Below are 16,812 nucleotides of genomic sequence, written 5' to 3'. Positions count from 1 at the left end.
AAAACAAACAAAACAAACAAAACAAACAAAACAAACAAAACAAACAAAACAAACAAAACAAACAAAACAAACAAAACAAACAAAACAAACAAAACAAACAAAACAAACAAAACAAACAAAACAAACAAAACAAACAAAACAAACAAAACAAACATGTTACATCTCTGATGTCAGAAAAACGTGTAAAAAAACACTTTGACGCAATTTCACGCAATGACAATTTGACTCGACCGTGAAATCTCAGTTTCACTTCCAAAAAACAAAGTAAAAATTAAATTAAATCAAACTTTTTGCTACGCTAATGACACTATCAACCAACCACCAACGCGTTGCAAAACGTCAAACCATCTTTAATCGTCATTAAGTGGGCATCTTCAAAAGTACGAATAAATTTATTTAAAATCTACCACTACACAACTGGAAGCTTTTTCATACGTTCATGTCAGCATGTATCGACCACAAAATAGCCTGGCCCAGCCTGACCAACAACCAGCCAGCCATCGAGTCAGCCAAATAGCTAGACCAGATCTCCATATTCAACACAAAATCTGGTTCCAGCTGAGGGTAAAATTCATTTAAGCTAAAGACTTAAACTTCTTCATCTTGATCAACATCGTCGCATCGTGTCTCTCGGGGTCTCAAAAAAAAAAAAAAAAAAAAAAAAACCCGAAGCAACACGGTCTTCATTGGAAGACAACCCAAAAGAGACGTCGGACGGAGCAGCGTAGCATCTTCACCGAGTATATATAGAAAATCTATAAGATTTGTTATTTTAGTTGGTACTCTACACTCTGTCTAGCAGTTAACCACACTTCACCACCTGTGTCTTCTTCTTTTCTTCGCCTTCTTATATCGGTCAAATTCATCGATTTATTGAATTGTGACACGATAGGGATAACGTTTTTAATTTTTTTTTTATATTTTTTAAAAAAACTTAATCCTTGAAATAAATTTTCGGTTGACCATAAAACAGGATACTCCTGTGGATTATTGCTGCTAAAAAAAACGAAATAAAGTGCTCATTATGGTGAGTAGTTTAAAAAAATCTGTCCCTCATGGTCATCATCTTGTCGTCGATAATAAATTGCATAAGGATAATAGGAATAATATTGTGTGTGATTTACAAGTGAAGTGTCAAATTAATAAAAATGAAAAGAACTCCCGAACTTCTCTCAAAAGACAAACAAATAACATTCAATGAATTATATTTGTGCAGTTTGAATATAAAAATGAACATTCCATTACACCATCGCATCGAGTTGGTGCTGGACCATTGCATAATTGTCAGAAGATACCTAGATACGACCCCATCAGTGTGTGTTTTCGAGCTGTCGATCTTCTTGCCAGTGACATTTAACTTTTTTGATTTATACATATTTACCCTCTTGAATGATGTGTGTAAAGAATTCAATGTAAAACTAGCAATTGACGATGGTGTTGAGTTATGTGTGCCTTAAGATTGAGCTTAATTATCACTTCCAGATGGTTGAAGAAGATATTGCATCTTCTTTTTTTAGAGTCGTCGTTTGTCGGAGATTGGTCAATAATCGAATTAGGTTCATTTAAAAAGATGGATTGATAGTTAGATAGTAACATCACAACACAGTGGTATTGTGGCGGTTAAGAAGAAAAATTGAAGTATGCATTTTTGTAAAAATTTTTTTAATAGCTTGTCAAGCGTTTTTTCTATGTGACACATGTGCCGATTAAATGTGTGTTTTTTTTTTTTGTAATTTTTCAATAACATTTGCAAAAATGTTTTAATTGCCCGTGATAACCATGATGATGCTTTTTTTGCCATTCAAATGAATAAATTATGAAGAACATAATTATGCGAGAGGTCTTTCTCGTTCGTCAACTGATCTGCATACAATTGGCAGTGACATCTTACACATTTGAACTTCACGAATAAATGTTTTTTTTTTTTTTTGTTATTATTATTTTTTTGTATCTTTTCGTTTTGATAAATGAGCACAAAAATTTATGAATTAAAAAATTTAATGTGTGACTTGTTCATCGATGTTTGGCTCAAAAAAAAATGTTGATTTTCCACATTAAATTAATTATAAAAACATACATTTTTTTGCACATATTTGAGTCCCTTATTCATAAGTTCAATATGAAGGTTTCTTTAAATTTTGATTTCAAACAAATAACTAAATGCATTTTTCATTAAATAATAGCTTGATAAATGTCAAATATTCAGAAGTTTCCTGTTGAGATTTTGTTAAAATTTAATATTTTATTTAATAACGGTTCTTTTATTTAATTAAATATTTAATTCTGGCTTTAATCTTGTTTAAGTCTTTTGTTAGTTCTATGATTCAACAAAGTGGGGTTGATTTAAACTTGTTTTCATGGAATTTAAATAAAACCATGAATCTGGTTTTGAAAAAAGATAGAATATTTGACTTTATAATGAAAAAAAAAACCAAAATTATATTTTAGAAAATGTTTTATTTTTCTAAGAATAATTTGGAATAAAGAAAAAGAGAGATTTATTTCGGGACTCCAGTAGTTTAAGTCAGTTGCAGGGTCATAAGTCCACGACCCAAAATACCATAATTGGGTCACTTGGGTGGGTTATTTTTCCACAAATCAATTATTATGGACTCAGTGTGTCAAAAATCCTCATAAAAATAAGCCTGAACTCTCTTATTTCAAAAATGATTTGGGTTAAAGGGCTTAAAACTATTTACTTGTGTAAACAATGAGAAATTTTTTACAGAATTAGATTTCTAAATTTATTTTATAAATTCAGTTTTTTGAAAATGTTATTAAGAATTTTTCGAAAAGTGACGCTGGTCACGTTTTTTAAATTTTATGAATTAATTTTTAAACCTAGTGCTGAGTTTCAAAAATGAATCGCATGTCAACTTTCAAAGGATTCTTCATTATATTTTCAAAAACCCAAATTTCGATTTCTTAAAACTGCTTTTGACAGTTAGTTACTTTACAAATTTGATGCTTTAATACTTGATTGTTTACTGAAGAATCTTTCAAAAATTTAAACGTATTTCATTTTTGAAAACTAAATTAAGTAATACTCTTAAATTTAAACGAATTTTAGAAAATAAGTAATTTTTTAAAATTTAAACGAATTTTTGAAAATTAATTCTTCATTTTCTAAATTTAAGAAAATTACTTTATTATGTTTTCAAAAATTGTTTTAGTATTAAAATGAGAGTTCAGCAGCAGAATTTTGAAATTTGGCCCTCCTAACTGGGTCGTAAGTTGTTAATCCATCGGTAAAAAGTCCACAGAAATCGTTGGTGAACTTTTGAACCTCTCTTGGGTGGATTGTAAGTCCAAAATTGATTTGTTAACATTATGAACTTTTGACCCTGCAAAAATAAAAATAAAAATACACTTTTTCACTTGTATTTTTAAAGTAAAAAAAAACGGTAAAATATTGATCGCAAAGTAAATAAATAATAAAATAAAAAAAAAAAAAACAAAAAAGGAATTTGCACAAAAATCTAACAAAAATCTAAGACTTTTCTGAACAACCCAAAAAGACACCTGTTCTTAATTTGTTCAATTCTTCTATTTTTAAATTGATAGCATTCCTCCCTCCCTCCCATTACCTATCGACCCTAAAAAAAAAAGTAATTTGAACTTTTTGATATTAGAAATAGTTGGCAATAATAATGATATTAAATGCCTCTAAAGTATTTTTTCAGCAAATCATCTTAGATGATTATGTCATTCATAAGATCATATGAATTAACTAAAATAGAAGCAATCCATCTTAGGGACCATTATTTTATAAGAATTAATTTCTTTGGTGAAACAAATAGAAAAACAAAATACCACAAAAAAAAAAAACAAAAAAAAAGTATTAAGTTAAACCAAAGAAAAGTTGATTTATTGGTAAAGGTATCTTGGACATAAAAGAGCACCATCATCCTTGCACGGAAATGATCAATGTTTAAACCGAGCAAAAAATAGTGATTTAGCTACGAAAGTATTTTGTCTCATGTTGCAACTTTTATTGCAAAAGTAAAAGAAATAAAGAAAAATCTTTAACATTTGTGCATATGAATTTCATTGATTATATTATTCATTATTGTCTTTTTATGACCTAAGTTACATAAAATTGAAAGCCAATAAATACACAGTTGATTGCATTATGCACAAAGATTTGCAAGAAAATATAATATTCATAGTGGTAAGGTATCCATGACATGGTCTAACTACCATATTTGCAAAGACAAAGTGAATACATTTTTTTTTTTACTGAAGAGACCTTGAATAATTACATTACATACATAAACTCATATATTAATTCAACACCCACTTTAATCGTGCATATAAAAACTTTAGATGTAATTTTTTCAAAAAGTTTTGTCAACCCACTTTTTTAAAAGCGATGAGCAACCAAAACAGTAGTTTTTATTGATTTTATTGAAAAAAAAACGTGCATTTTTAAACCTTGATTAATTGTTTACATTAATTTCAAATATCGGCAAAGAAGAACAAATCATCTTTTTAGTTAACTTAACTTCCACAAATAACAATGTAAGCTAACAGAAAAATACTTTTGATTTAAATAAAAACATATCGTTTAAATGATTCAATACAACGAGTTATTTTTTAATCAAGCTAAAGAAATGAAAATGATAATGAATATTTCTGTCAATAGCAAGAGGTGTAAAACTAAACTACTTGCAAATTGCCTTCAAGTAAAATATTTGCATGAAAAATCCATTGCTCAATTGAACTAATTTTTCACTGGATCAAAATTTGGAATATATGACGTTAAAATAAGTCCCAAAATGACATCGGAAATGTCTATTATACGATATTTTAAAGACACAGAAGTCAGAATCATGGCCTCATACATATTTTATTATCTAAAATCACTTATTGAATACATTTATAATCGGACGAAAAGATGTTTAACAACGCAAAAATACAATTTCAACAAAATTGTTCGTTCTTGTTGATTCTCACCATTTGGAGTACCTTAATGAAAAAAATGTATAGTCTGATCGATCATAGTTTTTCATTGGATTGGGGTAGAAATACTATGTACACGGAGAAAAATAAGGCACTTAGAATTAAGACGATGTTAAATAAATAAAACTGTGCTTAAAATAATAAAAATAAATGGCTGAAATCAAAGTGAAATTCATATCATTTTAATAAGAATTTCCTTCTTAAAAATATTTTAGTTTATCTCATTAATTTTATTTTCATGCTTATTGAAATTAAAAGACTAAACAAAAATGAAAGGATGTTCACCTTAATTTGAAGACATTGTAAAAATGTGGAGCAATCGTCTCACAATTTTTCCTCGTTTTGTAAGATTACAATATACAGCAAAATTTAAAACAAATTATTCTTTAAATTATATTTAACAATCCAAATTTTAAAAAATGTATGGAGTAGCTCACAAAATAAGTCTCAACTGAACAAATTCATAAATGCATGAATTAAGTGCCACCGACAAATTAAATGGGTAGTAAATTCATCTTGCGATTTCGTAGTTGGAATTTATTTACAAGGAACATTTTTTTAAATCATATCTAATTTTTAAAAAATAAGAAAAAAAAATGAAATCATTTAAAGATTAAAACAAATTAGTAAACTTAAAGGTGATTTTTCATTCGTTATATCCTAATATGACCTTGAGAAAAAAATACTGCACTGGAAAAAACAAATAAAAATGATGACTTCATTAACAAAATGGCATTTTTTCCCAATTCATTTAATTTTCATAGATTTCGCATGACATTTATGCAAAACTACTTGTTTATGTTTCTATGATGCAGTAAAAAAACTGACCAAATCAAAACAGAATTAAAAAATAAATTAAATCCACTTATTTATGCCTCAATCATATTTTTTTAATATTCGTTTGCTAATAAACTATTCACGAAGTTCTTCTATTTTTTTTTTTTTTTTTTCTTTAATAGTTTGACATTTGATATTTCACATCAGTAACGGTTAAAAAATGCACTCAAATATATCAATTTTAAATTAGAGAGAACAAGTTTCTTGCATTAATAAATGAAAAAAATATGAATTTTCTGCATAAACAATGTAGTCAATAAATTCCAACCATTTATTCAGATCTATTTGACCTTAAAATAATATTCAATTTCCATATACCACAAAAAAATAAACCCAAATGATAATAATCATTTTTAATAAATCCACAAATTTTAAATAAATATTTGAATAAGTTTTTTTTTTGAAACTTATGCGATTTTGATATTGTTTACACAGATATTGTTGCCCTCAAATTATGCTGGCGCGGCTTAAATGAATAAAGTATTTTATTACTTTTTTGGTTATTGAACATAATTAATCATTAAGTAAATTCCATCGGAAGCCATTTTTACATATAGAAGACTTAAACTAAGTGATTAATTGCACATTAACATTTTATACACTGCATTTGCTGAACTAAACATAATTCTATTGTCCATCAGACCATGACCTATACGTGTCTTATAATTCCATCACCATAAAACAACAACAACAATAACACAAGAAATACACAAAAAAAAAGAAGCCCAGCTTTAAGCTTTTCTTTTTTTTTCGGATACAAGAGAAAAAATATCTTACAACCTGATGGTGGTCTTCATGGCCAACTGGTAGAGGAATCTTGTGTGTTGACACCTCGCTCCCTGTAGGGATACCTTATACCAACTACTCTCATCACTTAAATGTGGAAATCACAGTCACAAAATAATTTTTTATTAACCAACTTCGTCCATACTTAACTTACAAACTTGTATTCATTTTTTAATTGCTTTTTGCAGACACTTTAATAAATAATATTCACATCGCAAAAATATTGATAATTATGACAATCTTAATGAGTGTTGGACATGAATGCAAATTATTGCAGATTTAATTGCAGTCAAAATGACCCTTTGAGTATCTCATAAAAATGTTCATTCAAAGTAATGAAGCTGAAATGAATACATTTTTATCAGTAGTACTCAATAATTGTGCCAAAAATTTATTATGACCTCGTTATAAGATTTGCCGGGATTAATATTACAGCATCCAAAATGGATAAAATACGTAAGAAGAAAAAGAAGAAAAAAAAATACACAAACTGATGATTTCTTGTCCTCGATGGATTCGAGAAAATTGTTGGATTCACTTTTTGTTGTTTTTTTGTTTTCAATTTTTCTTCTTACTTGTTAAGCCTGCCTTCTTACTGCCTTCTTATTGAAGCTTTTTATTGAGGTAAATCGCAGAAGTTGATCGTGACACATCTTCTTGGAAAACCGCACAAAGCTGTTCAAAAAAAAAAAAACGAGTGTGTCCGTCAGGTTTTTTGTTGAATGGTTGATGTTTTTTTCTGTGTGTTTACATAATTGAATTGAACTTTGATGTAATGTAGGTGCCATCGATAATTGTATAATTTTTTGTTGTTGTTGTATTTTCATTTCGAGTTTTTAGATGTGCAAAGAAATGAGAAAAATCTGCACAAAGTTTGTACCATGCTGTGCAGTATTGCCATTATTGATGATTTTAGTGCAATTTGGAAAAGTTTAATCGTTTTTTAACGAGTTTACTTTGTTTTTTTTAAGAAAGTTCAGATTTTGTGCAAAGACACTAATTTTTTTTTACAAATTGCCGCTTTTATAACTTGTTTTAATCATGAAATCAAATAAATTGAATAATTTTTTTTGAAAATTTGTGACTGGCAACACTTTTTAAACATCAGCAAAATGCACTTTGATGTGGTCAATATGTAAAATTATTTGAAAAAAAAAAAACAACTATAAGTGACCGTAAAAATATGCATTTAAGTTGGTGTTCATTATGTGTTCATCTATCAGATTCAGTGATAGATTGATGAATGATAATATGGTCAAAATAGATAGATGGATAATTGAATGATGCTTAACTTGAGTCGTCACGAATATATTTGTCAATACAGACAGAGAGACATAGATAACATCATCAAACATCGATTTGAAGTGTAAAATTTATTCATGAAGTTGAAAGATTTTGCCCTTTTGAAAATAATTATCACACGTTCAGTTTTATTAATTCAAAGTTGGTATACCTGCTGAATACAATTATGTCTAATCTGGAAGCTGGTTTAGAGCAATTTGAATGGTTTCCGTTCCATATTTTGACAAAATTGAAAATGACAGGTAAATGAGAGTGTTTATTTTTTTTTTTTTGTAAATGTAAAACCTTTTTATAAGATGTTGTTTCCAGTTTTGACAATTAATTTTGCTTTGTATAAGTTATGGTTTACAATTTTTAGAGAATAAATTGAACTCCATGATCCATTATTGGAAATGTCCATATTTTAACACTTAGTTTAATTTAGAAGTTGTATATACTTTTATATGGTTGTGTCATTACGCCTTAAAAAAGTATAATCTTTTCTTCTATTGGGGTTTGTTAAAGCCTTGAGTGCCATAAAACATTAATCTTTCTGTCGAACATCCTTGTTAGTAAACTGGTTCCTTTTTTAAATTTAAGCTGTATGAAAATAGTCTATTCTTTTTTGTTGGGAAAAATTAATCTCTTTAGACCTCAAACTACTAACCTTATTTTAGGACCTTAGAGACTTACAAGACTGATAAGAATTTGGAAGATTTTCAAAGAAAAATTTGGATAGTAAGATAGTGCTTATATGTAAAAATATGACCTGTTGATGTCACGGGTGGGACAAGTACAAAATGATTTCACTAATTTAAAAAATCATATATCAAATTCGTTTTAACCAATCAATTACTCTACCCAGGGACTGCAGGTGGGTTTGTAAAGACCTACGGCTTTAAGTAATCTTTCAAGTAAAAGTCAAGCGTTGGCGTCTGGTTTGTGGTTCGTATCAAATCAACCTTCTGGTGTAATTATATGTCGTCTACGCCCATTGCTCTTCGCCGCTCTGAAGCTCACCCTTTGAGCTCTTACATCATTTAGATCTTGTTTGGATATAGACCAAAACACGATAACAAAATTTTCTGTCTTGAAATAATTCTATGAACAAAAAGTGATCTTGTCCACGAGGAGGCATAGTCTGTTTTGGGGTTTCGTGCATTTTATTTAGAGGTTGTGATTTTTTTAGACATATTGGCCTTTAATGGAAAAAATTTGGCTGACTTATCAATAAATTAGTCGTTTCTTATTTAAAATAGATAAATAAAGCGGTTTTTAGCAAGCATTTTTAAATGGACTCAGTAAACAAAAGAGCTGATCAGCGAACTTTGTTTTGTTTTGTTTCTTAAAATTCTTTGTGTTCATCACTTAAAACTTTTGAATCATTATTTTACAGAAGTATAAATAAATGGATTTATAATAAAAAATACTATATGGAAAAAAAATTACTTCAATTAAATAAACACAAATAGTATAAGTAGCTGTCACCCTTCAAAAAAAAATAATATAGATCAAGTTCTACGGGTAAAAAAAAACTTCTTTAGTGATGAAATTATATTCTTCCATGTTCTTAAGAGATACGGTATTACACTTTTAGTATTTGAAAAACTTAAAATAGCACTTTATTTAAGAGTCATTTGCATTTTAGTATGGTGGCTTTTTATGGATGTTATTTTTTTATTTCATGTTGGGTTTAAATTGATAAAATTCTTCTGAAATTTTTTTTTTGTAAATTTGTTATAAAATAGCAATTTGAATAAAAAATCAATTCTATTTACTTTAATAATATATAAATTTTTGATAACAAAAAAAAAAAAAAAAACAAATCTACCACCTTCAAATTCCATTATGCAAATAAACCAGAAAACATTCAGATTACCTGTTTTTTGTTTGACAAAAAAAATTTAAAATTTTTCAACTTAATCAATATACCAACAAACCTACCCTTGAACCTTACGCTTACAAATGTATCAAAATTCAGTTCATTGGCTGTCATCAAATCAACTCCCGGAATAAAACTCTTAACTTGATAAAACTAAAAACTAAGGTGACACAAACTCCTCACTAACCATTAACCAACCTTCTAAACTTTTTTTTTTATTCTTAAATTAAAGCTAAATTTTATAGTTAGTATTGGTATAAATCATTCCCAACAAAAACCACATATTTTCTTAGTTATGTAACATCAAAGGCTATAGATTCTCAAAAAATATGCAAATTTTCTATTTAAATAAATATATGAACATTAGTGAAGACACATGTTTGTCCAAATTAACACGCGGAACTTAATTAAAAGCTAAAAATCAAGTTTTTTGAAAAAAAAAATTATCTTCCTAGTTAAAGTTATTTATAACCCCTTAGCAAACAGAGTCTCATAAGTTGTAATTAATAAAACAAAATTTTAAGATAAAAATTCTTACCACTTTTACTTTAAAACATTCTAAAAAAGACATCTAGAAATAGATTTATCTTTAGGACTTCGCATAGAGAAACTCATAAATAAACACCTCATCCCTCTTCTCTTAGAAATAGAATCAACTTTCAATTTCTTTAAAATGTCAAATGTTAATCGGACAAACTATGCAAATTTCAGCCTAATCAGTGTGTTGTTGATGGGTTCAACGTCTTCAAGGTTTTCAACTTATCTTGTAAGACCGTGCGCACAATGATTGTTCAAACACGTTTGTTTTTTTTTTTTGAATAAATATATAGACCAGGTTATCTTCTTCTTATTTATTTTTTTCTCTATCATTTCTGTGGTTTTTTTTTTCTGTGAGAATTAGGAAATTTTTATAATGTTTGGGAGTTATCTGTGAATTTATATTAAGTTTATTAGCGACAATGATACCTTACCTTCCATCTACCAGTTTGGTAATATTTTTTTTTTATTTATTCAAATTTAACTTGTTTGAAGAGACTCGCCATCGACAGGCGTGGATATGGCTATTTTGAATCTTCAAGAAATGATGCAACTTTACCACAGTCGAACTTGAACTTAGACGACCTTCGAAATGTGCGGTAGCTATAATCTGTTTAACCTAGGATCGTCGTAATTTATTAACACGAAGAATCTACCGCCGCCGTCGAAAGTTGACCGACATGGGTGATGCATATAGTGGGGCTAGTTTTATGAAAGACAGATCAAAAAGCTAAAAAAATGTATCAACAGGATACGAGAAGTTCTTGAAAAACTTGTTTAAAAGACATGAAAAAAGTAGAAATTAACTGGCACGTGTTGGGCGTGTCAGAAGGCGTTTTCAAACTGGGCGAGTACTGCTTACAAATTATTTTCAATATTATCGACATTTTGTCCCACTGTATGATAAAGTGACAAAATGTTTAGGAAATGCTAATATTGCATGCACGAGGAGGGCCCAAATGATGACGGTTTCTATCATCATGATGAAGCGTTTAGATCATATTATTTGCAGATTGGTGTGTTGACATGTTGGTAAGCAATTACTTCATAGTTAAAGTTGCTGATACTAAAATATTGCAATTTTGAAATGTTAATTGAAAGGTGCGTTAATTGGATTGAGTTATGTAGTTTATTTATTAGCTATGTGAAATGCGATTTAAAATAGTTGAAAGATGTTGACCAATATTTAGACTGGGTTGAACCTAATATGTAAACTTCATAACTAACATACATTTTATTTTTCCTATTTACAGAAGAGCGCTATATTGCTATTAGCGTTTTGCGCTATTGGCTTCTGTGCGGAACTTGAGGTAAGAAAATACGATCCACCCAATTTGAACATTCTTTAAATATACATAATTCAATTTCGATTCTTTATTTTTTAACTTTGTTTTGAAGATTCCAAGTGCTGAAGCTGAATTAGTACGACAGACAAGGGAAATCGATGGTTATAATTATGAAAAACCGAAAGTACCATTTGAAGAGCCTACCAGAAAAACGACAGTATATGTCCCGCAGACGACACCATACCGACCAGTGACAACTCAAAAGGTTGTCACTACTCCTAGGACAACACCATATGTACCAATAACTCAAAGGACAACTCCTTATGTCCCAGTTCGTACAACACCTAGGACAACTCCTTATGTGCCAATCACACAGAAAACTACTCAGTATGTTCCTGTGCGTACAACACCAAGGACAACACCATATGTCCCAATTACCCAAAAGACTACACAATATGTTCCAGTTCGTACAACACCAAGGACAACACCTTATGTGCCAATCACACAAAAGACAACACAATATGTCCCAGTTCGTACAACACCAAGACCTGTTCCAACAACACAACGTGTTATTACAACACAACCTACACAAAAACTTGTCACTGGTTATACTTACCCTACCCCAGACAAACCATTTACCTATCCAACTCAGCCACCAGCAGTGAGAACTACTCCTGCAAGACCAACACCACCACCAACATATTTGCCACCTACAACACGTAGGCCAGCACCTCCAGTAACAACACCAAGGCCAACAACTCCCAAGCCTGTGACAAGACCACCACCACCACCAACTGTTAGGACTATTCCTACAACTAGGGCTCCACCAGCAACATACTTGCCACCAACAACCCGCAGGCCAATAGCACCAGTTACAACACCAAGGCCAACAACACCCAAGCCTGTGACAAGGCCACCACCACCACCAACTGTTAGGACTATTCCTACAACTAGGGCACCACCAGCAACATACTTGCCACCTACAACACGTAGGCCACCAAGTCCAGCTACAACCCCAAGACCAACAACACCAAAGCCAGTAACAAGGCCACCACCACCACCAACAACTCCAGCTCCAACATATCTGCCACCAACAACACCTAAGCCAGTAACTAGGCCACCACCACCACCAACAGTGAGGACAATTCCAACAACTAGGGCTCCACCAGCAACATACTTGCCACCAACAACCCGCAAGCCAGCACCTCCAGTAACAACCCCAAGGCCAACAACACCTAAGCCAGTGACTAGGCCACCACCACCACCAACTGTTAGAACTGTTCCAACAACCAGGGCTCCAGTAACAACCCCAAGACCAACAGTTAGGACTACTCCTTATGTCCCACCCACAGTGCGAACAACCCCATACGTGCCAGTCACTCAACCAAGGCCATCACCAACTACATCAAAACCAAAACCAACTGGTTATACTTACCCTGCTCCAGTCAATCCATTGACATACCCAACTAAGCCAGTTCCTACTACTACAAGGGCACCACCACCACCAGTGACAACTCGCAAGATCGTAACTCCACCACCAACATACTTGCCACCCACAACCCGCAGGCCACCACCTCCAGTTACAACACCAAGACCAACAACTCCCAAGCCAGTGACTAGGCCACCTCCACCACCAACTGTCCGGACTATCCCAACAACTAGGGCTCCACCAGCAACATACTTGCCACCAACAACCCGCAGGCCACCACCACCAGTCACTACACCAAGGCCAACAACACCCAAGCCCACAACTAGGCCACCACCACCAACAACACCAGCTCCAACATATCTGCCACCAACAACCCGCAGGCCCGCACCTCCAACAACACCCAAGCCAGTGACTAGGCCACCACCACCACCAACAGTGAGGACAGTTCCAACAACTAGGGCTCCACCAGCAACATACTTGCCACCTACAACTCGTAGGCCACCAGCACCAGTTACAACACCAAGGCCAACAACTCCCAAACCAGTGACTAGGCCACCACCACCACCAACAGTGAGGACAATCCCAACAACAAGGGCTCCACCAGCAACTTACTTGCCACCAACAACCCGCAGGCCACCACCACCAGTCACAACACCAAGGCCAACAACACCCAAGCCCACAACAAGGCCACCACCACCACCAACAACACCAGGTCCAACATACTTGCCACCAACAACTCGCAGACCTGCACCACCAGTTACAACACCAAGGCCAACAACTCCCAAGCCTGTGACAAGGCCACCACCACCACCAACTGTCAGAACTATTCCAACAACTAGGGCTCCACCAGCAACTTACTTGCCACCAACAACCCGTAGGCCACCACCACCAGTTACAACTCCAAGGCCAACAACACCAAAACCAGTCACAAGGCCACCACCACCACCAACAACTCCAGCTCCAACATATCTGCCACCTACAACTCGCAGACCTGCACCACCAGTTACAACACCAAGGCCAACAACTCCCAAACCCGTTACAAGGCCACCACCACCACCAACTGTAAGGACCATTCCAACAACTAGGGCTCCACCAGCAACTTACTTGCCACCAACAACCCGCAGACCTCCACCACCTGTAACAACACCAAGGCCTACAACAGCCAGACCAACAACTAGAGCTCCACCACCACCAACTGTAAGGACTATCCCAACAACTAGAGCTCCTCCACCAACATACAAGCCCGTGACAACCACAGTTCGTCCAAGGTCAACACCTGCTCCAACATACTTGCCTCCAGCTCCAGATACTACCCCCAGGCCATCACCACCAGTAACAACTGCCAGGCCAACAACTCCTAAGCCTGTAACAAGGCCACCACCACCACCAACAGTCAGGACTATTCCCACAACTAGGGCTCCACCAGCAACATACTTGCCACCTACAACACGTAGGCCACCAGCACCAGTTACAACACCAAGACCAACAACACCCAAGCCCGTTACAAGGCCACCACCTCCACCAACTGTAAGGACAATCCCAACAACTAGGGCTCCACCAGCAACTTACTTGCCACCTACAACTCGTAGGCCACCAGCACCAGTTACAACACCAAGACCAACAACACCTAAGCCCGTTACAAGGCCACCACCCCCACCAACTGTCAGGACGGTTCCAACTACTAGAGCTCCACCAGCAACTTACTTGCCACCCACAACCAGGAGACCTCCAGCACCTGTGACTACTCCTAGGCCAACAACTCCAAAACCAATAACTAGAGCTCCTTTACCACCATCAACTCCTGCTCCAACATACTTGCCCCCAACACCAATCACAACTCGTAGACCTCCACCACCAGTTACAACTGCTAGGCCAACAACTCCAAAGCCCGTAACAAGGCCACCACCACCACCAACTGTAAGGACCATCCCAACAACTAGAGCTCCACCAGCAACCTATTTGCCACCTACAACACGCAGGCCAGCACCTCCAGTGACAACACGCAAGGTGGTTACTCCTCCACCAGTTACAACACCAAGGCCAACAACTCCCAAACCCGTTACAAGGCCACCACCTCCACCAACTGTAAGGACAATCCCAACAACTAGGGCTCCACCAGCAACTTACTTGCCACCTACAACTCGTAGGCCACCAGCTCCAGTTACAACACCAAGGCCAACAACTCCCAAACCAGTGACCAGGCCACCACCACCACCAACTGTAAGGACTATTCCAACAACTAGGGCTCCACCAGCAACTTACTTGCCACCAACAACCAGGAGACCTCCAGCACCTGTGACTACTCCTAGGCCAACTACTCCAAAACCAATTACCAGAGCTCCTTTACCGCCATCAACTCCTGCTCCAACATACTTGCCCCCAACACCAATCACGACCCGCAGGCCTCCACCACCAGTGACAACTGCTAGGCCAACAACTCCAAGGCCAACAACCAGACCTCCACCACCACCAACAGTCAGGACTATCCCAACAACAAGGGCTCCACCAGCAACCTACTTGCCACCAACAACTCGTAGGCCAGCACCTCCAGTAACAACTCGCAAGGTCGTAACTCCACCACCAACTTACTTGCCACCCACAACACGCAGGCCCCCAGCCCCAGTTACAACACCAAGGCCAACAACTCCCAAACCAGTGACCAGGCCACCACCACCACCAACTGTTAGGACTATCCCAACAACTAGGGCTCCACCAGCAACATACTTGCCACCAACAACACGCAGGCCAGCACCCCCAGTGACTACCCGCAAGGTTGTAACTCCACCACCAACTTACTTGCCACCTACAACACGTAGACCTGCACCACCAGTTACAACACCAAGGCCAACAACTCCCAAGCCCGTTACAAGGCCACCACCTCCACCAACTGTAAGGACAATCCCTACAACTAGGGCTCCACCAGCAACTTACTTGCCACCAACAACCAGGAGACCTCCACCACCAGTAACAACTCCCAGGCCAACAACCCCTCAGCCAACAACAAGGCCACCTCCACCACCAACAACCAGACCACCACCACCAAGAACGACCCCAGCCTTGCCACGTACCTCGACTCCAGCTCCAACATACTTGCCACCAGTCGACGGCTACAAATATCCAGTTCCAAACGTCCCCTTCGTATACTAAGTGTGACGAATCGAACGACCAAGCAACGAGCAGTAGTAGCCCTCTAAGCCAGTTACAACAAAACATTATAAGAACCTTAACGATCCCAAAAACGATAAGGTTCAAGATCTAGCATAGGTAGATGGAACAACTTGACTAGGGCTAGATTCTTCTAGTCATTGCAGTGTGTAGCCCTTTTTTTTTAATTTTCCCTTTCCCCTCTTCCCCCCTCCAAAAGAAACGGGCTGTTGGCTTATAATACAGCTGCTTACCGTTATTATGTAAAATAATTATTGAGATAGGTTTTTTTGTTATTAATAAATTATAAGAATTATTTGTAAAACTATTCGCATATTGTGTCTAATTGTTTAACAATTTTATAACTCGTTAGTCAAAAGTGTTTCCTCTTAAAAAAAAATTGGAACACTTTTTTTATTAGAAAAAAAAAAAAAATAAATTTAATTAAAATCAATTTTTTCTTGGCTTTTGTTGATTTTATTATAATTCTTTAAAAAATCTTTATTTCCTGCCTATATTTTATCTGCCTGAAACCGATTGTCTTTTTGGTTAGCTTATAGGATTCTGCTTCTGCGTTTTGCCTGACATTGTTTTTTTACGTTATCTAAATTTAAGTGTTGTACCTACTTTTATACGTTTTCTTTCAAAAAAAAAAAGCCTACAATAAA

General features: G+C 34.9%; 1 protein-coding gene across 1 annotated transcript; it reads left to right on the top strand.

Annotated features, from left to right (window-relative positions):
• The first annotated feature begins 940 nt into the window (after positions 1-940).
• LOC129908512 (mucin-2) lies at positions 941-16,525 on the top strand. Its single transcript, XM_055985070.1, has 4 exons — positions 941-1,027; positions 11,539-11,595; positions 11,684-14,910; positions 15,055-16,525. Exons 1-4 carry the CDS (start codon positions 1,025-1,027, stop codon positions 16,145-16,147), a joined length of 4,380 nt encoding a protein of 1,459 aa, XP_055841045.1. The 5' UTR covers positions 941-1,024; the 3' UTR covers positions 16,148-16,525.
• The last annotated feature ends 287 nt before the right edge of the window (positions 16,526-16,812 follow it).

This window comes from Episyrphus balteatus, chromosome 2, assembly GCF_945859705.1.
Source record: "Episyrphus balteatus chromosome 2, idEpiBalt1.1, whole genome shotgun sequence".
Classification (NCBI taxonomy): domain Eukaryota; kingdom Metazoa; phylum Arthropoda; class Insecta; order Diptera; family Syrphidae; genus Episyrphus; species Episyrphus balteatus.
The sequence above is the reverse complement of the archived record's forward strand: the minus strand, read 5'-3'. Positions and strand labels throughout refer to the sequence as shown.

Coding starts and splice junctions, on each gene's coding strand:
- LOC129908512 (XM_055985070.1), top strand. Junction 11,596..11,683: donor GCTTCTGTGCGGAACTTGAG/GTAAGAAAATAC, acceptor TTTGTTTTGAAG/ATTCCAAGTGCTGAAGCTGA. Junction 14,911..15,054: donor GTAACAAGGCCACCACCACC/ACCAACTGTAAG, acceptor AACAACTCCCAA/ACCCGTTACAAGGCCACCAC.